Source organism: Triticum aestivum, chromosome 7B (assembly GCF_018294505.1).
Source record: "Triticum aestivum cultivar Chinese Spring chromosome 7B, IWGSC CS RefSeq v2.1, whole genome shotgun sequence".
In the NCBI taxonomy this organism is placed as follows: domain Eukaryota; kingdom Viridiplantae; phylum Streptophyta; class Magnoliopsida; order Poales; family Poaceae; genus Triticum; species Triticum aestivum.
In genome coordinates, this window is record NC_057813.1 from 319,380,160 (window position 1) to 319,406,581 (window position 26,422).

The 26,422-nt window shown below is 46.6% G+C and overlaps 1 protein-coding gene across 2 annotated transcripts in view; it reads right to left on the reverse strand.

Moving 5' to 3' along the window:
• Positions 1 to 1,756: 1,756 nt before the first annotated feature.
• Positions 1,757 to 26,422, reverse strand: part of LOC123156741 (hydroxyproline O-galactosyltransferase HPGT1) — a 29,845-nt gene continuing 5,179 nt past the window's right edge. Inside the window, exons 7-12 of one of the 2 annotated variants that reach the window (XM_044574914.1) lie at positions 20,565 to 20,697; positions 3,729 to 3,816; positions 3,572 to 3,622; positions 3,407 to 3,478; positions 3,165 to 3,277; positions 1,757 to 2,075 (exon numbers count right to left, since the gene is read on the reverse strand). In XM_044574914.1, coding sequence (XP_044430849.1) covers positions 2,053 to 2,075; positions 3,165 to 3,277; positions 3,407 to 3,478; positions 3,572 to 3,622; positions 3,729 to 3,816; positions 20,565 to 20,697 — 480 coding nt within the window. In that variant the 3' untranslated portion in view covers positions 1,757 to 2,052. The remainder of the gene's footprint in view (positions 2,076 to 3,164; positions 3,278 to 3,406; positions 3,479 to 3,571; positions 3,623 to 3,728; positions 3,817 to 20,564; positions 20,698 to 26,422) is intronic. The other variant, XM_044574915.1, reaches the window with a different exon arrangement.

Sequence of the window (26,422 nt, forward strand, 5' to 3'; positions counted from 1 at the left end):
TATTTAAGAACAGTGTATTTTACTGACAAATTTTTTGACGCAGGGTCAGACTTGACCCTTCGGCATCTTGAATCGTTCTGCTACCCCGCGTTCCGTGTTTTGAGGCCATGCCTCATTGGGACGTCCCGTCGAAACAGAGATCGTTCCCACTTAATACGGGACTGCACATCAATGATATTTGGGTAATCCAACCGTTTGCGGCGCACGCCTTCATTGGAAATAGGCGAGATTCAAGGCACGAGCGGGGGGCGATTGGCATTTTTACTGCCTATAAGAGGGCAATAGATCCTTACTTTCTTCCGCACGCCTTCACATCTCCTCAGCTTTCCGTTCTCCCAAGCTCTCTGCGCCTGCAAAGTCCCCGTCTTTCTCACCACCACCACCACCTCCTCTGACCATCGCCGGAGCTGGCTCCAAAGGCAAATGGGAGGCCTCCTCCGTGACGGAGGAGATAAAAGATCTCCGAACTGCGGGGTACCTCACCGCCGGAGCTTCCCCCCGAAGGTCAAGTCATTCCCACTCCGGAGCCCGGCGAACAGGTCATCTTCCTTTCCCACTTCCTTAGAGGGTTAGGTTTTCCACTCCACCCGTTCGTCCGCAGACTCATGTACTACTACGGGCTAGATTTCCATGATCTAGCCCCAAACTCATTCCTCCACATCTCGGCATTCGTCATCGTGTGTGAGGCTCTCCTCCGCGTCCACCCACACTTCGGCCTATGGCTCAAGGTCTTCAATGTGAAGCCGAAGATGGTCGACAGGCAGCATGTAGACTACAGCGGAGCTATGATTAGCAAGCTGCTGAACACCATATGTGATGCAGAGCATCCTACGATCATCACCATGTCAAGAGGCCATTTGGCAAGTGACACGTGCGACCTCTACTTCTCATACACAAAAGTGAATCTTCTCCTTTACACGTGTTCACTTGACCCCTTCGAGGATGGTATACTACTTGACACTCCACCCGTTTGCATGCATAGGTATCGTCGGAGCTTCACGGACGATGAGGAGGAGTGCAAGCGCCAAGGAACACCTACACCATCCACGAGGGAAGCGTGGAAGCGAAGACGAAAGAAGACGGAGCTGCGGAGTCCCCAGCAACCGGACGACCGACGTGCCACCGAACGTCCGTCAATCTACAGCCACCGGAAGACCGGACTACGCCGAACCTCCGACACCTGGAACTCCAGCCATTCCAAAAGTCCTGCCGACGAGATCTACAACGACCGGACGACCGACCAAGACCGGACGTCCGACACCTCCTAGGCCACGGATGATCGAGCGCCACCAGGCACTTCAGTAAATAAAAAATATATATCTTGTTTCTGTAATTCTTCCCTCCAAACATTCATCGAGGAATACGTCACAAGTCTGAAAAATTCCAAATGACATTCTCTGACTTAACCCAGCTTGACTTTGGATCGTTGACAGGCAGGTCCGGCATCTGGTGGGACCCATGTGCCAATGACTCGAAGTCAAGGTACATAATGAGAGTAGAGTACCCTTTGAACTTTGTTTTTCTTGGTTCAAAATGGCACACTAGGTGTAGCGAATTTCACAACCATCATCACGAAACAATATATTCCCTCCGTTCCTAAATATTTGTCTTTCTAAAGATTTCAACAAGTGACTACATACGAAGTAAAACGAGTGAATCTACACTCAAATATGTCTATACATCCGTATGTGCTGGTCCATTTGAAATCTCTAAAAGACAAATATTTAGGAACGGAGGGAGTATGTGGATACTTAAGTAAACATAATTTCCTCAAGTGCTATTAATTTCTGTCACTCGAACAGTGATGTTTGTCAGCAAAGAATGGTACGGATGGAGATCTAGGGAATGACCAAAAAAAACCACGGCAGGTAGTGTCGGCATACGAGGAAAAGGTACAATACTTCTCCTTCGCATTGAAGATACCACATTCACTATGAACCGACACTGCTTGCTCAATGATGGCATAGGAAAAAAGAAATGGCAAGAGAAAACGAAAATATATTCAGTGTAACACACTCTTCACAAAACCCTTCTTCAGGGAAGCACTGCCCATCAAAGAGCTGAACACATGGCTCCTGCAACGTGAAATTTTGTCGTTAGCCTATATTTGAATTATCTACTACTCCCTCCGTCCCAAAACTTTTGTCTTAGATTTGTTAGATACGGATGTATCTAATACTAAAACGTGACTTGATACATCCGTATTTAGACAAATCAAAGACAAGAATTTTGGGACGGAGGGAGCACTAAGTTACTGGTGAAATCACATCATTATTAGATAAATAATTCCACAAATAGGAACTATGAATAAATAACAAACAACAACCGCCTTTGGTTTCAGATTCAAATAGGAACTATGAATTATCCACTCTAATTCCAAATTTAACAAGAGACCCCAGATTCATAATCTAAGGCCCTGTTCGGAGGACCTCCACTCCACAACTCCACTCCCGGAGAGGGCGGAGTTACTATTGAAAATCGTGGAGCTGCCGTTTCCTGGCTCCGCAGCTCCGGGGATTTTGCGGAGCTGGCGGAATTCCGAACAGGCTCTAAGTTTCCATAACAATGGGACCCCAGATTCATAATCTAAGCAGAACCAGTCCCTGAATGACAGCAGGTAAAGTGCCAATACAATAACTGCTCCCAACTACTCCCTCCGTTCCGATTTACTCGTCAACTAAAACCATGACGAGTAAATAGGAACGGAGGGAGTACTAGCTCAGAGCACACCTTACATCATTGGAAGAGTTGTCGGCAATGAGTAACATGATATAATTGTGTGGCATGTATATGGTATTTGCTAGTAGTGGCATGTATTCTCAGGGGTAGGTTATTCCTGTTACCTATTGCAATTCTAGTGAGTACAGAAGATTTTCTTCAAAATAGCTCATAATCTCTCTGTCCTATATATATGAAACTTTCAGGAGATTATATGACGCATGTGTATATATTTCTAATAAGGGAAGTAAATAAATAGATCATGCCATCTAAGACATCAACAAAGTTCCTAGGTAATAAATGGCCTGAATACCAAAGATACATTCATCACAATGCAATCTTGACAAGAAAAATGAACTTCTAAGATAACGTCCACATACCAAGTTCCAAGGAAAAAAAGGAATCAATAACAAGGCTGATAAGTACAGTGAAGGAGACGGTAAAACCTGAGGGCCATGATGAACAACATAGCTTTGCTTCATTTACATGCTTTACAGCAAGTCCAATCATCCACGATCCAACACTAACATCATCATGTGCATAAGTACGGAGAACAGACCTAGCATTGAAAAGTGACACCAAAGATACATCACTAGATGTATACTTATAAAAACATCTCTTCTTTCTACTTCTATATCCATGCTAGAATACAAAATAAATATTAGTGCACAAAGCATAGGTTGTGTACCTGTTTATAGAAATGAACTGAGCCACGGCCCTTGATACGACAAACATTTCACCAGAAGCATGTCGAAAGTATCTATGAGTTGGTACAATGAAATGGGTGAGCCACCACCGTAGTGGTCTTGAGCATTCAATGTACTAAGATTAAATACTAGTACAGGTTGCTTACGATTTCCCGTCACCAAATTTCCACCAATCCGGTTCATACCACTTATGGGTCCTGTTTCAAGGAAGCTGTTAGCGATTGTCGATTCCCTGACAACAAAAAGGATGCAAAAGGCAAACATGGTACACAAATCCCATTTCTTCTGGCTCAAACAACTCACGCTTCAGAAAAGACCTCCCCAGATTTCATACAGCCTATGTAGACACGAGGCTTGTCCCAGTGAGTTTCAAGCATTGCACTCAGAGTGTCTGCATAAACACAATATGTTGTTCCATGTTAGGTGCTGCTTTTACCCGCAAAAAAACTGGAAGTGCTATTTGACTAAAACATATCGAGCAAGTGTGAAAAATGCATTCCAGAAACCAAGATCATGCAGATAGACTATTTTACAGATCAAAAAGTTTCGCTTCGACAAGGCCCAGGAATCACGCAATCTCTCGCCCCGGCATAGCCAACCTCAAAGACAGCGATGCTAACACAGGCTTCTTCCACCGGCAGTGCTCGTTCAGACGACAGAAGAACCGCATCTTTAGCCTCACTGCGGATGGCAGGGTGCTCACGGACCACACTGAGATGGAGCAGGCAGCCTTCCTCCATCACGACGCCCTGCTGGGCACCGCCGCCGACCAGGAGCACTCCCTGGACCTGTCACAGCTCATTGAACCGACAGACCTTGCCGACCTTGACGAACCGTTCAGCACGGAGGAGATCTGGGAGGCTGTCAAGCGCCTCCCCGCGCACAAGGCGCCAGGACCAGACAGGTTCACGGCGGAATTCCTTCGTGCGTGCTGGAGCATCGTCAGGCAGGACTTTCTCGACGTGTTCAGCAGCTCTATGACCTGCGAGGAAGAGGGTTCTGCAAGCTGAACCAAGCACTTCTGACGCTGCTCCCAAAGCACGCCGCAGCCCATGGACTTCGCGACTACCGGCCGATCAGCCTTATTCACCTTGTGGCCAAGCTCTTGATCAGACTATCAAGCAGCTCGAGAAGATTCAGCGCGAATTTCTCTGGGCCGGGCGCGCTGCTGCCAATGGAGGGCACTGCCACATCAACTGGAACCGTGTCTGCCGCCCCATTGAGCTTGGGGGTCTAGGCATGCGCGACCTCGAACGAGCCGGCCTTGCACGGAGGCTGCGTTGGCTGTGGTTCTCCAGAACAGATCCCGAGCGAGCGTGGCAAGGGCTTGCCCTCCAGTTCTCGTCCATGGAGCATGCGCTCTTCTGGCCATCCACGTCCATGGTCATCGGGAATGGGTTGACCGCCCTGCTATGGGAGGACCGGTGGATCAACGGCCAGTCCGTCTGCGAGCTCCTTCCCAACCTCTACGACTGCATCCCCAAGCGACGGCGCACGGCGAGAACCATGGCCGACGGGCTGAATGGCAACTCCTGGGCACGCGACATTCACGGCAACCTGGGCCTGCATGAGATTGGTCAGTACCTGCAGCTTTGGCAGGTAATGCAGCACACCGAGCTCTCCGCTGCCCCGGACCAGCTGATCTGGAAATGGACGGCGAGCGGCACCTACTCCGCCCAATCCAGCTACTTGGCCACATTCCATGGATCGACGACTTGCTACTCCTGGAAGCTTATCTGGAAAAGTTGGGCGCCGCCAAGAGTAAAATTCTTCCACTGGCTGGCCAACCAAGACCGGTGCTGGACTGCTGAGAGGCTGGCTCGCCATGGACTGCAACACCACCCTCGCTGTCTCCTATGCGATCAAGAGCCGGAAATGCTCCGACACCTGCTGCTGGAATGCCCCTTCGCTCGCCAGGCATGGCACGAGGTCCTGGCCTGGCTGCGCATTCCAGCCCCGATTCCCACCCGCAAGCCCTCGCTCATGGATTGGTGGAAGCATGCCAAAAGAGAACACGTCGCCGAGCCTTCACAAAGCCCTGAAACCCGTTGCGTTGCTCGTGCCTTGGATGGTTTGGAAGCATAGGAACAGCTGCATCTTCGACAACGCATCATCATCTATGAATACGCTACTCGACAGGATCAAGGACAAGGCCTGCTCTTGGGCGGCTGCTGGGGCACCTGGCCTCCGGCTTGTGCTGCCACAAACCTGGGACGTGCACTAACCATGCTGTAACATGCGCGTTCTCGGACGTTTGTAACTGAACTTCTATCTTTTCAATGCAAAGAAACGCAAAGCTTCTGCATTTTCTCGAAGAAAAAAAGTTTCACTTTATTCTTTAGAAATGCAATAGCTAACTCAAGTCCCTTTTTGATGAGGAACACTAGATGAGAAGAAAGAAAACACATGCCATATCTGCTTGGCTACTTCTAGATGCTTCCACTCTAGTGTAGTCTTTCTTTCCTTTTCTTTTCTATCCTACTTACTGTTTTCTAGAGTCTTCTAGTTGTGAGTAGCTATGAGTAGAATGGTGAAACTTACATAATGCTTTCTAGAGTATTCCAGCTATAAGTAGAAGTATGTGAAGGCTTCCCAAAGCCCTATAAATAGATGTCCTCACCTCTACTTTGGACCCAGACTATGTACCCCTACCTATAATAGAACTTGTTGTTCTTATCTAAGATCTTGGAGTAGATCTTGTGCCCTAGGAGTTCTGGATTGAACTCTTGCTGCCCTATCAGCCTACATTCGCCTCTAGAGCGATATCTAGAGCAGCACGTTGAAGTTGTTCCTTCAACACTTGTGTTGTACACATTATAGCAGCAAGGTGGAGTTGCTCCTCCACAACCTTTGTGCAGCTTCAGGTGGTATCAGAGCCTCGCTGACCCATACTAGTTCTTGCTGTCCTCTGCGAGACAAGCTGCAGCAAGCAATGGAGCAATTGGAGAAGAGGATGGATGCTGCAGAACAACAAATTAAAGAGCTGCGTGAAGATCTTAATCAGAGATTTGATCAGCTGGTTGAGATGATAAGAAAGGGTGCTCCCCCTGCTACCAATGAAGGAGATTCATCTAAAGAAGAAGATGTTCATCAAAGAAGGAGAGGTAATCTTGGAGCAAGACCGCCACAACAACGTGCTGTTCAACGTGCTTCAAGAAGGCCAATTTATGTTGAAACTTCTGAAGGTGAAGAATATGATGAAGCCCTTGAAGAAGCTGATCTCTATGCATATCGGAGAGTACCCAACCCTACATATGCAAAGGATACATACAAGGTGAAAGCTGAGATCCCAACTTTTAATGGAAATGTTGATATTGAAGGGTGCCTAGATTGGTTATATGAAATGGAGACTTTCTTTGAGGTCATGGAGGTTCCGGAAGATCGTAGAGTTCCTTTGGTCGCATACAAGCTGAAAGGAGGAGCCGATGCATGGTGGCATCGCGTTCAAGAAGAGCGCAGGCTGAGAGGAGAGCCTAGTGTGAGAACTTGGCGGCAAATGAAATGTCTCTTGAAAGGGAGATTTTTGCCCGCTGATTATAACCAGATCCTATTTATCCAATTTCAAAACTGTGCTCAAGGAAATAGGACTGTTTCAGATTACATGGAGGAGTTTCTAAGGCTACAAGTGAGGTGCAACCTTGCTGAAACTGAAGAGCAACAAGTTGCAAGGTACATAAATGGTCTCAATGATGCTATTCAAGATCGATTGATGATGCAACAAATCTGGTCCGTTGATCAAGCACAAGCTCTAGCCGGCAGAGAGGTTTGTGAGGATGAGAAAGACAACTAAGGCTCCATATTCTCCATATCCTCATACCGAAGGCTCATCTAGGAGCCAACCTAATAGAGTGGAAGAAAATACCACTCCACCAAAGACAAAACAGCCCATCCCGAAGCAAACTAGAGGCAAGGGTAAGGCAAATGAAAGCCTAAAGTGCTATAAATGTGGTAAAGAGGGACACATATCCAGCGGTTGCCCACTAAGGAAATTTGTTAACACGACTATTGATGCGGAGCATCCTTCGGTCATCCCCATGGACCTTCCGTCGTCTCACCAAGCACCAAGAGGACCCGTGACTAGAGCACGAGCTCGAGCTCTCGAGACCGAGGTGACTTCTCTCCTTAATGATATATCATATGATCCTCTCGAGACATGGCTACTACCTCAATCCGGAATGTTGTGCATGATTAGGTACCAAGAGGACCCTCCCGAGGATGCACATGAAGATGAACAAGACCCCAAGTCCAAGGAAGAAAGGAACCAACGAAAGAAGGCAAAAGCAGCCTCCAGGCCCCGGACATCCGGCCCCTGGAGATCTACACGGCCAGCCCCTGCAGAAGAAGACTACAGCGACCGGACATCCGGCATCCAGCCCGGACATCCGGCCTCCCACCAGAAATCCGGCGTCCCGCCCGGATATCCGGACACAGCGTCCCAAATGCTCAGAAGATGGCCCCGACAGCCCGGACATCCGGCCCCTCCGGAAGCACCGGACATCCGGCACCTCCAGCCCGAACATCCGGCACCTCACGAGCCACCGGACATCCGGCCCGACGCCCGGACATCCGGCGCCCCCTGCCTGCGCGCAGCTACTTTGGGCCGTGACCCATGTATCCCTTCGCCCCTTTGACTATATATACTCCCTCCTCCCGTACGTTTTAGGGTTAGCGTTGATTTAGCTCATTTGTGAGATAGAGCCTCGCTCATCCATCGGATCTCCTCTTCGTGAGAGACCGCGGCCTCCTCGGAGAAGATCCATCTGGATTCAAGACCCCTCTACGGGAAGATCCCCTAGCGGATTCAAGACCTCCCCACGGAGAAGATCGGTTCCCTTTGTATCCTTACCTTTGTTGATTGTGGATCATATGTTACTCTATGTTGTCGGTGATCTAGTACCCGTGTGATTGATTCCTTGTCGGTTTAGTGATTCCTCTCTCGCTTTCCCCGTGTTTCCCCTTTGTGCTTCCGTGTGTTCTTCGTGATTCCCCGTAGGATCCACTCCAAACGTGAAAGATCGTCCACATAGGGTTCCGCCCTACATCATCTTGGTATCATGAGCCACGTTGATCACGTTTTTGGAGCCCCTACCCTGTGTTTTCTAGCTTGATTTTGTTGTTTTCGTCCTAAATCCGAAAATTCCCCACCAAAAATAGCCCCAAAAATTTTTGTGATTTGTTGGTGAGTTGAGATTTTGTTGGATTTGGTCTATGGATTTGTGTTGTTGCGTGTGGATCTAGCTTTCCCAACCCTCCCCACCCTTTTCCATCCACCAATTCGTCCGAATTTTGCCCCGGAGTTGCAATTTTTCCCGTGGAGTTCATCGTGTTCGTCCCCGATCCAGGAGCCCGGACATCCGGCGCACCGGACATCCGGCAGTTGGCCCGGACATCCAGCCCCTGGCAGCAGCAGCTCCACCCCCGCACCACCATCCACCATATTTTCGCAAAATTTTGCCCGGAGCCCACGCCTACTTCCGCATACCCACACCACCTTCCACAAACACCACCACCGACCACCGCTACCTCCTATGTCGATTTTGAAACGTTTTGGTCTTTGAGAGTTTGGGTTGTGGTTCCCGTGTCCTATTGTGTTTCGGCTATCTAGGTACGGTTCGACTTCAACATCACCACCGCCCATCTCCATCGACTATTCATCATCGCCAAGGACGGTAACATCGACGACATCTTTGTCATACCTTGTAATTGCATTGATACCCCACATGTCCCTACTTTTGCGTAGCTTACCCCATCGGACTAGCCATTGAGTATTGCCGGCAACGTGACTTGTGCACAGTAGTGATCATACTCCATAGCATACATACCATACCATAGTGGTGCATATCTTGGGATCCACTTGTGGTCACAAAGTTGTCATAGCATACACAATTGCTATCTTGGTTCGTGAAGTTTTACATGAGAAAAGAGCTCAAAAGTGAAAGAGCCACCCAAGCTTTTAAGCAAAGAGGAAAGATAAGCAAAGAGCTTATAAGCAAGAACCATAGCATCATACAACATTAAGATTGTCATATTGGATCATCTTGGATCATAGCACCGAAACATCATACTTATAGCATACTTGGGATAGAGATCGTTGCATTTTTGCCTAGTAGGTTGTGCACAAGTTTACGTATCCGCCTATTGTGCAATCGTGCTAGCGTCTCTCTAGTATTGTGCAACAAGAGCATTTTCGTGGTTTCCACATTTTGGCTCACTTTTGGTTTGCACAATCCCACTTATCTATTTGCGTGTGTGTTTCCGTGTACACATACTTGCTTGGTCTACTTGTTGCATTTGCAAATTTGTGAATCTTTTCCAACATTATTGAAGCTCACTTACTATTGCATCAAATTTTGTGCCATCATCCTAACCAAGCTCCACCATAAGCTTTTACGTGTGTAGGTGTGAGAACCGACAAGAATTGGTACCAACAGTGCTATTTCATTGTCCACATTTGAGTGAACTTGATTCATCTTCAACTTTAGTCAAGGTACATTTGGTACACGTTCTTTTCCTTCTACCACTTACATTTTGCTTGGAATGATGGATAGGCCAAGTTCTTCTACCAATCCACCACTCATCGAGAACGACGACGACATGTCATCATTTGTCACCAAGAGCCACCTATTTGGAGCTCAAAAGGCATTGCACCAAGAGTAACAAGCAATGAGGGACTACTTCGACAACAAATTCGACACTCACAAGCAAGAGAACGATGCAAGAATGGACGAGATCCGCGCCTTCATGAGGAACCGCCGTCCTTCCACTTCTTCATCCTCAAGACGGAGCCGCTCAAGTCGACACTCCGACGACACCTTCTCCGACTCAAGTACACCGTCATCGAACACTCTTCGACGAGCAGCACGTCAAGACCGTCATGCATCTCGCAACCCGCTACATGACAAGCATTCACAAGAACAAGTCGATGAGCAAGACCCTTGTCATCAATCAAACCAAGTCGCTTTTGCTCAAGCTCAAGAACGACAACAACTACGACGCCAAGAGGAAGAACGAGCGCGTCTACACCAAGAGGAACAAGACGCCGAGGCTCAACGTCTTCAACAACAACAACGTGAAGCGCAAGCTCTTGAGGCACAACGTGCCCTTCAAGATTCGAGCCGAGCCATTGCCAACCGCAATCGCGAGCGGCGCAATCAAGAGGAAGCCCTTCGAGAAGAAATCCAAAAGAGGAACTACCAACCGCGAGTGCAACGTCAAGTTCCTCAAGCCCCTCCGCAAGCTCGTCAAGCTCCACTTCAACCTCAAGTTCAACAAGAGCAAGTTGATCATGGACTTCCTCCGCGCCAAGAGCAACATGAGGATGACTATCCTCCACGTCAAGGACGTCATCATCACCATCGCCAACAACACAATGAAGAGCAACGCTATGGCAAGCTCAAGTTCACAATGCCCAAGTTCAATGGAAGCAATGATCCGGAAGAGTACCTCTCATGGGCATTGAAGGTCGACAAAATCTTTCGTTTGCATAACTATGAGGAAGAGAAGAAGATCGCTATGGCATCACTTGAGTTCCAAGACTATGTGCTCATATGGTGGGAACAAGTCCTTGAACGCCGTCAAGCAAGAGGTGAACCACCAATCACCACTTGGGCTCAAATGAAGGATGTCATGCGAGCACGCTTTGTGCCAACCTACTACAACCGCGATCTCTTAAAGAAGCTACAACTCCTCAAGCAAGGAACAAAGAGTGTTGAAGAATACTACAAGGAAATGGAGATAGCCATGATTCGAGCCAATGTCACGGAAGATGATGAGCAAACTATGGCACGTTTCTTGAATGGACTCAATCATCCCATCAAGAAGATTGCCGACTTCCAACCATACTCCAACCTCATTGAGCTCGTGCATCAAGCTACCAAGGCCGAACGTCAAGTGCAAGATGACTTCAAGTACGCCAAGTACTCATCCAAGACTTACGGTTTCTCCAACAACCAAGCTTCAACGACTCCTCCAACATCTACATCAACCAAGCCTTCTCCAAGCAACGACGACAAGTCAAGTTACAAGAAAACTTCGGCAAGTTCAAGTCGTCTTCCTCCTACTACAAGCAACTTCAAGCCGCGTGCTTCATCATCTACTCCGACCGATGAGACCGTCAAAACAAGCTCCTTCAAGTGTTTCACTTGCGGCGGCCGAGGCCACAAGTCCTACCAATGCATGAACAAGCGCACCATGATCCTCAATGATGATGGTACATACGACTCCATGAGTGAAGAGGAAATGGAAGCTCTTGAGCAAGTGGCCATGCACCGGCGCGTGAATGAGGATGAAGATGATCAAGTCTTTTGTGATGAGGATTCGAGCCCCGCTCTCGTTGTCTCCAAAGTCTTGACTCTTCAACATCAACAAGAAGAAGACCAACGATGCCACATCTTCCACACAAAGGCCGGCATCAATGGAAGGTCCGTCAAGGTCATCATCGATGGAGGTAGTTGCCACAACTTGGCAAGTGAAGAACTATGCTCCAAGCTTCAATTGGTCAAGAGGAAGCACCCGCACCCCTACAAGGTTCAATGGCTAAGTGACTCCGGCACTATACGAGTTGAACATATGGTCCAAGTCTCCTTCAAAATTGGTGCATATGAAGACACTTTGGAGTGTGATGTGGTCCCAATGACCGTTTGCCACCTCCTTCTTGGTCGACCATGGCAATTCGACCGTGGTGTCATCCACAATGGGCGTACCAATCACTATAGCTTCAAGATGAAAGGGAAGGAATATGTGCTACGACCTATGTCTCCTAGTCAAGTGATAGCCGACAAGCAAGCCACCCATCATGGAGAGAAGAGTGAGAAAGTGATCCACCATAAAGTGAGTGAGAGCCACAAGCCAAACTTGAGCGCCTCTTCGCCTAGAGAGAAAAACCTCATCCTATTTGTCACAAAAAGTGAGATGAGAAAAGTGTGTGAGAACCCATCGAGTGTTATGCACTTTGTCCTTGTGTGCAAGGATGGAGAACCAGAAACTAACACCTCTCACGAGCTACCTTTAGTGTTTCAATCTCTTTTGCAGGAATTCCAAGATGTTTTCCCCGATGAGCTACCTCCGGGTCTACCTCCTCTTCGAGGCATTGAGCATCGAATCGACCTCATCCCCGGAGCGCCTCTCCCAAACAAAGCTCCATACCGAGTCAATCCCGAAGAAACCAAGGAGATTCAACGGCAAGTACAACAACTCATCGACAACGGTCATGTACGTGAAAACCTAAGCCCTTGTGCCGTTCCCGTTATACTTGTGCCTAAGCCCGATGGAAGTTTCCGCTTGTGTTCCGATTGTAGACCTATAAATGCTATTACCGTTCGCTATAGGCATCCCATTCCTCGCTTAGACGATATGCTTGATAAGCTTAGCGGAGCCAACTTTTTCTCAAAAATTGATCTTAAAAGTGGTTATTATCAAATCCGCATACAAGAGGGTGATGAATGGAAAACTGCTTTCAAAACAAATTTGGCTTATATGAGTGGTTAGTCATGCCCATGGGTTTATCGGAAGCTCCCGGTACTTTCGTGCGTCTTATGCATCATGTGATTCGACCTTACATTGGAGTCTTTGTTGTGGTTTACTTTGATGATATTCTTGTGTTTAGCAAAACCATGAAAGAGCATATTAATTATGTTAAATCTGTTTTGCAAACCCTTCGCAAAGAACACCTTTATGCAAACTTGAAAAAATGCACGTTTGGTGTTGACAAAGTGGTTTTCTTGGGTTTCGTTGTCTCTTCCAAGGGTGTCCATGTTGATGAAACTAAGATTGAGGCAATTAAAACTTGGCCCCAACCCACCAATTTGCAACAAGTGCGCAGTTTTCTTGGTCTCGCAGGATTTTATCGCCGCTTTGTGAAAAACTTTAGCACAATTGCCGCTCCTTTGCATGCCTTGAGTAAGAAGAATGCTCCTTTTGTTTGGGGATCTTTGCAATCCACCGCTTTTGATGAGCTCAAGTCTTTGCTTACTCATGCTCCGATTCTTGCTTTACCCAACTTTGAGAAAACTTTTGAGGTTCATTGTGATGCTAGTGGTACCGGAATTGGCGGAGTTTTGATGCAAGAAAAACGAGCCATTGCTTATTTTAGTGAAAAACTCTCCGGTGCTCAACTTAACTATCCCATCTATGACAAAGAATTATATGCTTTAGTGCGTGTGCTACATGTTTGGGAACATTACCTTCGACCTCATCAGTTTGTCATCCATACTGATCATGAAACGCTCAAGTACTTAAAAGGTCAAACTAAGTTGAACAAGCGGCATGCCAAATGGAGTGAGTTTATTGAATCTTTTCCCTATGTGATCAAGTACATTAAGGGTAAGGAAAATGTAGTTGCGGATGCACTTTCACGCATATGCACACTTGTCACTCAACTTGAGTTGAATGTTATTGGTTTTGAGCATATAAAAGACTTGTATGAGCATGATCCTTCTTTTGCTACTCCTTATGCTAAGTGTTTGACACACACGTCTTGGGAACGATACTACATAAAGGATGATTATCTTATGAGAGCTAACAAACTTTGCATTCCCGAGTCTTCTCTTCGTTTGCTCCTTTTGCAAGAGGCTCATGGAGGCGGACTCATGGGACACTTTGGACGAGACAAGACATTCGCCACGCTCTCCAAGAACTACTTTTGGCCCAAGATGTTCCGTGACGTCTCACGCTTCACCAACCGTTGCTCTACATGTCGCAAAGCTAAGTCTAAAGCTCAATCCCATGGTCTTTACATGCCCCTTCCTATTCCTTATCAACCTTGGGAAGACATTAGCATGGATTTTGTACTTGGTTTGCCTAGAACTCAAAATGGCAAGGATTCCGTCTTTGTTGTTGTGGACCGATTTTCTAAGATGGCACATTTCATTCCTTGCAACAAGATAGACGATGCTTCACATATTGCAAATCTCTTTTGTAGGGAAATCTTGCGACTTCATGGAGTGCCAAAGACGATTATCTCGGATCGCGACGTCAAGTTCTTGAGTTACTTTTGGAAGACCCTATGCGCCAAGCTCGGAATCAAGCTATTGTTCTCTTCGGCATACCATCCTCAAACCGACGGCCAAACGGAGGTGACGAACCGTACACTCTCCACTCTACTTCGCGTGTTGATCAAGAAGAACATCAAGGAGTGGGAGGCGTGTCTACCCATCGCCGAGTACGCCTACAACCGTGCAAGACATTCTACGACCGGCAAGTCCCCCTTCGAGGTCGTCTACGGCTTCAACCCGTTGTCCCCATTGGACATTCTACCTCTTCCTCTACAAGAGCGCACCAACCTCGACGCAAGTGCCCGTGCAAGCTACATCAAGAAGATGCATGAAGATACAAGGCACACCATCGAGCGCCAAGTACAACGACTCGCGACCAAGCTCAACGTCAACAAGCATCCCATGATATTCAACATTGGAGACCTTGTGTGGCTACACCTTCGCAAGGACCGCTTCCCCAACGAACGCAAGTCCAAGCTTCTCCCTTGAGCCGACGGACCCTTCAAGGTGCTAGCACACTACAACAACAATGCTTACAAGATCGATCTCCCACGCGACAAGTACAACGTGAGCGACATCTTCAACGTCTCCGATCTCTCCCCGTACGATGGTGATGAGGATTTCGGTCCGAGGTCGGATCTTTCACAAGGGGGGGGGGGAGGAGATGATGCGGAGCATCCTTCGGTCATCCCCATGGACCTTCCGTCGTCTCACCAAGCACCAAGAGGACCCATGACTAGAGCACGAGCTCGAGCTCTCGAGACCGAGGTGACTTCTCTCCTTAGTGATATATCATATGATCCTCTCGAGACATGGCTACTACCTCAATTCGGAATGTTGTGCATGATTAGGTACCAAGAGGACCCTCCCGAGGATGCACATGAAGATGAGCAAGACCCCAAGTCCAAGGAAGAAAGGAACCAACGAAAGAAGGCAAAAGCAGCCTCCAGGCACCGGACATCCGGCCAAGGCCCCGGACATCCAGCCCCTGGAGATCTACACGGCCAGCCCCTGCAGAAGAAGACTACAGCGACCATACATCCGGCATCCAGCCCGGACATCCGGCCTCACACCGGAAATCCGGCCTCCCGCCCGGATATCCGGACACAGCGTCCCAAATGCTCAGAAGATGGCCCCGACAGCCCGGACATCCGGCCTACGCACCGGACATCCGGCCCCTCCGGAAGCACCGGACACCCGGCACCTCCAGCCCAGACATCCAGCACCTCACGAGCCACCGGACATCCGGGACGACGCCCGAACATCCGGCGCCCCCTACCTGCGCGCAGCTACTTTGGGCCGTGACCCATGTATCCCTTCGCCCCTTTGACTATATATACTCCCTCCTCCCGTACGTTTTAGGGTTAGCGTTGATTTAGCTCATTTGTGAGATAGAGCCTCGCTCATCCATCGGATCTCCTCTTCGTGAGAGACCGCGGCCTCCTCGGAGAAGATCCATCTGGATTCAAGACCCCTCTACGGGAAGATCCCCTAGCGGATTCAAGACCTCCTCACGGAGAAGATCGGTTCCCTTTGTATCCTTACCTTTGTTGATTGTGGATCATATGTTACTCTATGTTGTCGGTGATCTAGCACTCGTGTGATTGATTCCTTGTCGGTTTAGTGATTCCTCTCTCGTTTTCCCCGTGTTTCCCCTTTATGATTCCGTGTGTTCTTCGTGATTCCCCGTAGGATCCACTCCAAACGTGAAAGATCGTCCACATAGGGTTCCGCCCTACATCAACTATCCATGATGGTGAAAGCGATGAGGGAGAATACGAATCTGAAGATGTAGACGGACAAAAGGTTTGTCAAGAAGAATGTGAAGAGGTGGTATGTGTGATCCAGCGTGTCCTATGTTCCACACCACAACTCGATGACACACAACGGAAGAAAATATTTGAGAGCAAATGCACGGTGAATGGCAAGGTATGCAAACTAGTGATTGATAGTTGTAGCTGCGAGAATCTTATCTCCCAGAAGTTGGTGGACCATTTAAAGCTTGAAACCCATGATCATCCAAATCCCTACACTATTGGATGGATCAAGAAAGGAGTGAATATGAGGATGACCAAACAATGCAACCTGCCACTTTCTTTGGGTAAGCATTATCGCTCAAATGTGTTGTGTGATGTGGTTGACATGGATGCCAGCCATGTTCTTCTTGGGAGGTCTTGGCAATTTAATGTGGATACTACACACAAGGGCAAGGAAAATTCTTACTCTTTCATTTGGAACAAGAGAAAGATCATTATCTTACCAAACAAAACCGAAGGTAATACCTCTAAGGAGGAGGGGAAAACTATGTTAACTATCTCCCATACCTCTCATGAGTTTATGGAAGACTTGAAGGAGGCAGATTTGTGTGCTGCACTTGTTGTAAAGGGAGAAGAGCACCTGACTGTTGAAATTCCAGCAAAGGTACGTGGTTTATTGGCAGGATTTCAGAACATACTTGGGGAGCCACATGGCTTGCCACCGATGAGAGGAATTCAACAGAGAATTGACTTAATTCCGGGAGCAAGTCTTTCTAATCTTCCACACTATCGAATAAGCCCAAAGGAGCATGATATATTGAAGGAGAAAGTGGAGGAATTGTTGCAAAAGGGGCACATTCGAGAAAGTATTAGCCCATGTGTTGTACCAGCCCTACTCGCGCCAAAGAAAGATGGATCTTGGCGCATGTGTACAGACAGTAGAGCCATTAACAAGATCACCGTAAGGTATAGATTCCCTATTCCCCGTCTGAATAATATGTTGGATCAGCTTAGTGGAGCAAGAGTGTTCACAAAGCTAGATTTAAGAAGTGGATATCATCAAATCCGTATAAGACCCAGGGATGAATGGAAGACCGCCTTCAAGACAAAGGAAGGGTTGTTTGAATGGCTAGTCATGCCACTTGGACTCTCAAATGCACCAAGTACCTTTATGCACTTAATGAATCACAAGTCCTTAGACCCTTCTTATCCCACTTTGTTGTGGTCTATTTCGATGACATCTTGATCTATAGCAAGGATGAGGATGAACACTTTGATCACATTCGGAAGGTGCTAGAAGTACCAAGGGAAAATGAGCTCCACGTCAACTTGAAGAAATGTGTTTTCCTGCAAACACAACTTCTTTTCCTAGGATTCGTCATAACATGTGGCGGCATTCGTGTTGATGATTCTAAGGTTGAAGCAATTCGAGAATGGCCAACTCCTAAGACCATTTCTGAGGTAAGAAGCTTTCATGGCCTTGCAACTTTCTATAGGCGATTTGTTAAGAATTTCAGCACTATCATGGCACCAATTACCGACTGTTTGAAGAAAGGAAAGTTCCAATGGGCAGAAGCAGCTCAAGCTAGCTTCAATGAGATTAAACAAAAGCTATCACAAGCTCATGTCTTGGTACTACCTAATTTCAACAAGACTTTTGAGTTGGAGTGTGATGCAAGTGGAGTAGGCATTGGAGTTGTCCTATCTCAAGAAAGGAAGCCCATTGCTTTCTTTAGTGAGAAGTTAAGTGAAGCTAGACAGAAATGGAGTACCTATCAGCAAGAATTATACTCGTTTTCAGAGCGTTGAAAACTTGGGAAGTCTATTTGCTACCTAAAGAGTTCATTGTTTATAGCGACCATCAATCCTTGAAGCATTTTAGAAATCAAAAGCATGTTGACCGCATGCTAGCAAGATGGGCAGCATATCTGGAGAGGTTTAACTATCTCATCGTGCATAAATCTGGAATAACTAACAGAGTGGCCGATACTTTGAGTCGCCGTGCATGCCTCTTGACTTCTTTTGAAGCTGGGCTTTCGGGCATGGATCAAATAAAGGAGTTGTATGAGGGTGACGAAGACTTTGGCCATGTTTGGGTAAAGCACGCAAGGGGCCAACCATTAGGTGATGACTATTTGATGCAAGATGGATATCTCTTCAAAAATGATCGTTTGTGCATTCCAAGAAGTTCTCTACGTGACAAGCTGGTTAGAGAGCTCCATTCAAGTGATCTTAATGGCCATGTTGGACGGGACAAGACTATCGCTAGCCTGGAAGCTTGCTACTTTTGGCCACAACTAAAGAGAAATGCTGGAAAGTTCGTTCAACGGTGCCCCGTATGTCAGACCTGCAAAGGCCAAGTCCAGAACACAGGGTTATACATGCCTTTGCCTGTTCCTGTTGCTCCATGGGAGGACATTTCTATGGACTTCGTCTTGGGCTTGCCAAGAACAAGACAAGGAAGTGATGTTGTATTTGTGGTTGTGGATAGATTCTTTAAGATGGCTCATTTCATCCCATGCCGCAAGACAACGGATGCTCATCATGTGGCAAACCTATTCTTTCGAGAAGTGGTCAGACTTCATGGAGTTCCAAGGTCCATTGTCTCAGACCGTGATAGCAAGTTTCTTGCTGCATTTTGGCTCACTTTGTGGAAGCAATTCAACACTGAATTGAAATTTTCTAGCACTGCTCATCCACAAACAGATGGACAAACGGAAGTGGTGAACAAGTTTTTGGGTAATCTGATCCGTTGCATTTGTGGAGAAAGAAAGGGGCAATGGGATTTGGCTTTATCTCTTGCAGAGTTCTCCTACAATAACTCCAAGCATAGATCCACAGGAAGGAGCCCTTTTTCCATTGTCTACACTAAAGTTCCAACACATGTGGTGGACCTGGTGAAGCTGCCATCAAGGGGAAACTCAAAATCAGCATTCTCCTTTGCTGATAATTACACCGAGTTATTTGAAGAGATTCGCGGCGCTTTGGAAGCACAAAATCAGAAATATAAACAACTTGCTGATTGCAAAAGGAGGCCAAAATCATTCCAAGTCGGTGATAAGGTGATGGTCTACCTCCGAAAAGAGAGGCTGCCTTTAGGTGTTAAAGGGAAACTTAGGCAGCGAAGGTATGGGCCCTTCTCTATCGTGAGGAAGATAAATGATAATGCTTATGTGATAGATCTTCCAAGTGACATGGGTATCTCCAACACTTTCAAGTTGCGGACTTGACTCTCTACCATCCAGAAGAAGCGCTCTATGAAGATAACTCGAGGGCGAGTTCCAAACAACCAGGGGAGAATGATGAGGAACACTAGATGAGAAGAAAGAAAACACATGCCAGATCTGTTTGGCTACTTCTAGATGCTTCCACTAGTGTAGTATTTCTTTCCTTTTCTTTTCTATCCTACCTACTGTTTTCTAAAGTCTTCTAGTTGTGAGTAGCTATAAGTAGAATGGTGAAACTTACATAATGTTTTCTAGAGTATTCCAGCTATAAGTAGAAGTATGTGAAGGCTTCCCAAAGCCCTATAAATAGAGGTCCTCACCTCTACTTTGGACCCAGACTATGTACCCCTACCTATAATAGAACTTGTTCTTATCTAAGATCTTGGAGTAGATCTTGTGCCCTAGGAGTTCTGGATTGAACTCTTGCTGCCCTATCAGCCTACATTCACCTCTAGAGCGATATCTAGCGCAGCACGTTGAAGATGTTCCTTCAACACTTGTGCTGTACACATTGTAGCAGCAAGGTGGAGTTGCTCCTCCACAACCTTTGTGCTGCTTCACTTTTCCAACTCCCAAGTTCATTACCATCATAACATATCAACAAAAAAATTGGAGCAGTTAAATTGGCAATAACAAATTGATACTTGAGACATATCATGCAGATCAGCAGATTGATACAGCTCCTCATTCAAACATAATAATCCCCTTTGTCTGTAACTATTGGTCCAATAATAATATTTTGGTTGCTCATACACTGGGCAGCCCGGTGCATGTAGCTCCCACTTGCGCAGGGTCGGGGAAGGGTCCGACCACTTTGGGTCTATAGTACGCAGCCTTTCCCTACATTTCTGTAAGAGGCTGTTTCCAGGACTTGAACCCGTGACCTCATGGTCACAAGGCAGCAGCTTTACCACTGCGCCAAGGCTCCCCTTCTGGTTGCTCATACACTCCAAACAAAAATTATACAAGTACATTTGTCGTAAGAATACCTTAATATTAAAGTTCATGAATTTTTAAAAGCATATTTTGGTAAATAATACAAGCCATAGTCAGATCCTGGAGATTATGTACAGTCAAAATGCATAAACTATTTTGAACTGGAAGGAGTACCATTTATCCCACAAAATTGTTCAGACGTGATAAAAGTTAAGAGATGAAACTTACCAACATTTATGTATATATCATCATTGACCTTAGCATAAAATTCAGCATCAAATGTCTCTGCGGCATTAGCAAAGTAACGTTTTGTCTTCATAGGGAGCTCTTCATCAGACTCTATATGATCATCCTGCAATGCCTCAAGAACTACAAAGTGAGAAACAAAACATCCAGTGTAAAAAAAAGTGAAAACACGGCTCTAGCAAGTTATCTTGAAATGAGAAAGGTGGGTCAGGGTGGGGGTTCTTTTTCATAACAATTTGAACGCCATACAAAAAGTAACAAGTAACATACAGTGAAAACACGGCTCGAGCAAGTTATCTTGAAATGAGGAAGGTGGGTGAAGGCGGGCGTTCTTTTTCATAACAATTTGGGCGCCATACAAAAAGCAACATACAGTAGCAAAGCTAGGTGGCTTGTAATTCGACTCGGACGTGGGTCGTGCCCACCCGGCTGCGCCTATATAAGTGTGTGGTGTCTCCTACCCTAGCCGCCATGATCAGATCACATCTGCTCCACACAAACCGCCCACCATCGTTCCTTTGCTGCTGCTGCCGCCGGTGACTCCATCCCGTCCGCCGCGTACACGGTCGACGGGAGAGTAGGTCTCCGAAACCCCGTCTCTCCGGTTCCTGTACGGGAGAAGGCGAATAGGTTTTTGGGAAGCGACTACGCGATTGCTCGTTGTTCGTCTACTTCCTCTACGTCCGCGTCGCCCTCATCATCACCATGTCCACCGACGCCGAACGTGCCGCCACCGAGAAGGAGAAAGTTGAAGCCGACAAGAAGGCCGCCGAGGATGCCGCTGCTGCTGTCACCGCCGCCGCAGCTTTTGCATGGCCTACTGGAGGGTATAACGCGTTTATCCCTCTCCTGATTATTACCTTATTAGCAGTACTAGCATCATCTGTAGATTTGTCTACTGTTTGCGTAGTACGTGCTTGTTTAGATCAGTATCAGTATGTCGTTCATCATGTCAATGCCATGCTAGTCATATACTTATGGATTAAATTAGTCAAAAAATTGCCTATTTACTCAGCAATCCAAAAACCTATTATGTGTAGGAATTTTTCGGCAAGTGGCTTTGCCGCAGCAGTGAAACCGGATAAGTTTACGGTACGTATTTTAAGCGTTGGCAGACAAAGACCACTTTATGGCTCACGGCTATGAACGTGTTCTGGGTCACCGGTGTGTCCACGGGAATGATTGCTCCTGAACAGGAGAAGGTGTTCAGGGAGGCAACCACTGTGTTTCTCAGACCAGTTGTTAGCGTGATCGGAGATAAATTGGTCGACGCATATTTGCATGTGCATGTCGCCAAGGACTTGTGGGAGGCGCTCGAATCTAAGTTCGGGGCCGCCGATGCAGGGAGCGAGATGTATATTGTAGAGCAGTTCCATGATTACAAGATGGTTGAGAACCGTCCTGTACTGGAGCAGGCTCATGAGATAATATGCGTTGTTAAGGAGCTTGAGCTTCTGAAGTGCGAGTTACCGGGCAAGTTTGTCGCGGGCTGCCTAATCGCTAAGCTCCCTAATTCCTGGAGGAACTTTGCCACCACTCTGAAACATCAGAGGCGTGAACTCTCTATGGAGGATGTCATTGGCCATCTGAGTGTTGAGCAGAATTCGAGGGCAAAGGACTCGCACGGAAAAGGGGCCGAAGGGACTTCTGTTGCCAACATGGTGAACCAGAGGAACTTCAACTCCCACAAGCCCAAGGGAAAGAATGGTGTCCAACAGAATACCGACTTCAAGAAGGGTAAGAAGACCTTCAAGAAGAACAAGAAGGATGAGGGCTGCTTTACTTGTGGTTCGGTTGAACATTGGGCCAACAAGTGCCCAAACAAGTTTAAGAAGTCAGGACAAGACTCCAAGTCCGTCAACATGATTGTGGGCAACAATGAGAATGGTGCATCTGGGTACGGTAATTTATTTAATGTTTTTTCAGTGTTTCAGCCTACCGATTGGTGGGTGGACACAGGTGCAGTTATTCATGTGTGTGATGACATTTCATTGTTCTCTTCTTACCAGGTCACAGGCCACGGGTCCGTATTGATGGGAATGGCGCGAGTGCTTCTGTTCATGGTGCTGGCACGGTCGATCTGAAGTTTACTTCGGGAAGGATCGTGCAGCTGAAGAACGTGCAGCATGTCCCCGCCATCAAGAAGAACCTCGTTAGTGGCTCCCTTCTATGTAGAGAAGCTCAAGAACGTGCAGCATGTCCCCGCCATCAAGAAGAACCTCGTTAGTGGCTCCCTTCTATGTAGAGAAGGGTTTAAGTTGGTATTCAAGTCTAATAAATTAGTTGTTACTAAGTATGGACTATTTGTTGGAAAAGATTATGAGAGCGGAGGGATGTTCCGCCTTTCCCTTGCAGATTTCTGTAATAAAGTCATGAACCATATTCATTCGAGTGTTAATGAATCTGAAATTTGGCATTCACGTCTTTGTCACATAAGTTTCGGTGTTATGACGGGACTAGCTAAGTTGGATTTAATCCCAAGTTTCACTTTTAGCCAAAGGTTCTAAGTGCCTTTCATGTGTGCAAGCTAAGCAACCTCGCCAGCCTCACAAGGCTGCGAAGGAGAGACACTTGGCACCATTAGAACTCATACATTCTGATCTTTGTGAGATGAATGGCGTGTTGACTAAAGGTGGAAAGAAATACTTCATGACATTGATAGATGATTCCACTAGATATTGCTATGTATATCTGTTAAATACTAAAGATGAGGCTCTACACTACTTTAAAATCTATAAGGCAGAACTTGAGAATCTGATATGGACAGCACAAGTGCTCTTGTCGTTCCACCGTTACTGTCAAGTAAAATATCAGACAATCGAGAGGCTCGCTATGAAAGCAAGATGCAAAAGTATGTGGTTCCCGCTCTACGTCATAAGAAGATCATGTGTGCTACAGAACAGAGGGGGATCTTAGGTGTGAAGCCTGTTCCATATGATACGCTCGTGCCTCAGGAAGAAGTGAAGCCCACATTCAGAACACCTTGTCAATACTTCAATGTAGCCAGCAGAATGAAAGTTTGAAGGCTGCACCATCAAGTTCATTTTAGTTTTGACCTAGCAACCATACATGCAAGTATACATACGTGTGTCTTTTTATTTATTTTTCCTAGTTTGTTTAGATTTCCTAGTTTACAACTTGTAATTGATGAGGAGTCCTCATCGTGTCCTAGTATAGGTCGGGCTTAGCCCAGATGTTACGCACCACCTATATAAACAAGGGGTGCGGCTTTGTCTAGGTGCAGGTTTTAGTTTAGGTAAAAATACTCAGATGCATCTAGCGATGCCCGCGTATCTGTGCTCATGCGTTCCCTAATCAGGGTTTGATCATTGCATGTGTTTGGGCGACGTCGATCGTCAAGGCGCAAGTCTCGGTTTGATTCTTGATCTACAAGGGTCGATCTAGCTTCCTGTTCTTCTCCATATACTTCTACTAGTGCTTATTATCCATCTGCTAATTACTCCGTCACCGTCGCCGCCGCTAATCGTCATTAGCTTAATCCCCTGCATCTATACTAGTGCTACTACTACCACGTACATCTTCCAGCCGCTGTTCATCTCTACAATCCATCCATCCATCTAGTCTGCTACTAGTCTCCTGCTACTAGTCTCCTCCACGTACACATCCACAATCTCTTCCGATTCCAACAAGATCCATTGCGTTTTCCTTTTCCTGCAAGATTGCTTCTGCTAGTACAACTATTGGCGCGTGGTGAAAGATCAGGGCAACCCAAAAATCGTCTCAACGCCACTTGAGCCGTATCAGAATCAGCTTGAAAAGAAAATTAAACGAGTCCGGTCAGATCGTGGTGGAGAGTACTTCTCCAGTGAGTTTGATTCTTTTTGTGCGGAACACGGCATTATTCATGAGAGGACGCCTCCCTATTCTCCCCAGTCAAACGGGGTTGCCGAGCGGAAAAACCGTACTCTAACTGATCTGGTTAACGCCATGTTAGATACATCGGGTTTATCCAAGGCATGGTGGGGGGAGGCTATATTAACGGCATGTCATGTCCTGAATAAAGTTCTGACAAAGGATAATGAGATCACTCCCTATGAGAAATGGGCAAAGAGAAGGACAACACTCTCGTACTTGCGTACTTGGGGTTGTTTGGCGGAAGTCAATGTGCCGATCCACAAAAAGCGTAAGCTTGGACCCAAGACTGTGGACTGCGTTAATTTGGGCTACACTAAGAACAGCGTTGGCTATAGATTTCTAGTAGTGAAATCTGAGGTACCTGACCAGAACGTCGGTACAATTATGGAGTCTAAGGATGCTACATTCTTCGAGGATATTTTTCCTATGAGAGATATGCAAAGCACTTCTAGACAGGAATCTGAGGAGACTCCTGAGCCTGCCATTCCTATGGAATATTATGAACGACACATGATGAAAATCCTGAGGAGGATGACGAGGAAACCCTTGGTAGGGGCAAGAGATAAAGGACTGCAAAGACCTTTCGTGATGATTTCTTCGTGTACCTCGTGGATGATACTCCCACTTCTATTTCAGAAACGTATGCCTCTCCAGAAGCTGACTACTGCAAGGATGCGGTCCGTAGCGAGATGGATTCCATCATGGCTAACGGGACATGGGAGATCACTGAGCGTCCCTATGGTTGCAAACCATTGGGATGTAAGTGGGTGTTCAAGAAGAAGCTTAGGCCCGATGGTATGATTGAAAAGTACAAGGCTAGGCTTGTGGCCAAGGGCTATGACCAGAAAGAAGAGGAAGATTTCTTTGATACTTATTCACCTGTGGCTAGACTAACCACCATTCGAGTATTACTCTCGTTGGCGGCCTCGCACGGTCTTCTCGTCCACCAGATGGATGTTAAGACGGCTTTTCTGAATGGAGAGCTAAACGAGGAAATCTACATGCAACAGCCAGATGGCTTTGTGATAGATGGTCAGGAAAGAAAGGTGTATAGGTTGCTGAAATCTTTATATGGCCTGAAGCAAGCACCTAAGCAATGGCATGATAAGTTTAATACAACTCTGACATTTGTTGGCTTCGTTGTTAATGAAGCTGACAAATGTGTATATTATCGCCATGGTGGAGGCGAAGGAGTCATATTGTGCTTGTATGTTGATGACATACTGATATTCGGAACCAACCTCAAAGTCATTGAGGAGGTCAAGTCGTTTCTGTCTAAGAACTTTGAGATGAAGGACCTTGGTGTGGCTGATGTTATCTTGAACATCAAGCTACTGAGAGATAATGAGGGTGGGATCACACTTTTGCAATCCCATTATGTTGAGAAGGTGTTGAGCCGTTTTGGATATTCGGATTGCAAACCATCTCAAACACCATATGATCCTAGTGTGTTGGTCCGAAAGTTCGAAGGCACAGCTAAGGATCAACTGAGATACTCTCAAATCATTGGTTCACTCATGTACCTAGCAAGCGCAACGAGGCCTGACATCGCGTTTGTTGTGAGCAAACTAAGCCGGTTTGTTTCCAATCCGGGTGATGTACATTGGCATGCTATTGAGAGAGTTATGCGCTATCTGAAAGGTACTATGAACTAAGGACTTCACTATACCGGATACCCGTCGGTACTTGAAGGGTATAGTGATGCAAGTTGGATCTCTGATGCTGATGAGATAAAGGCCACAACTGGGTATATATTTACTCTTGGAGGTGGCGTTGTTTCCTGGAAGTCTTGCAAGCAAATGATCTTAACGAGATCGACAATGGAAGCAGAATTAACAGCATTAGACACATCTGGTATCGAAGCAGGATGACTTCAAGATCTTTTAATGGACTTGCCATTGGTGGATAAACCAGTTCCGGCTATCCTTATGAACTGTGACAATCAGACTGTCATCACCAAGGTG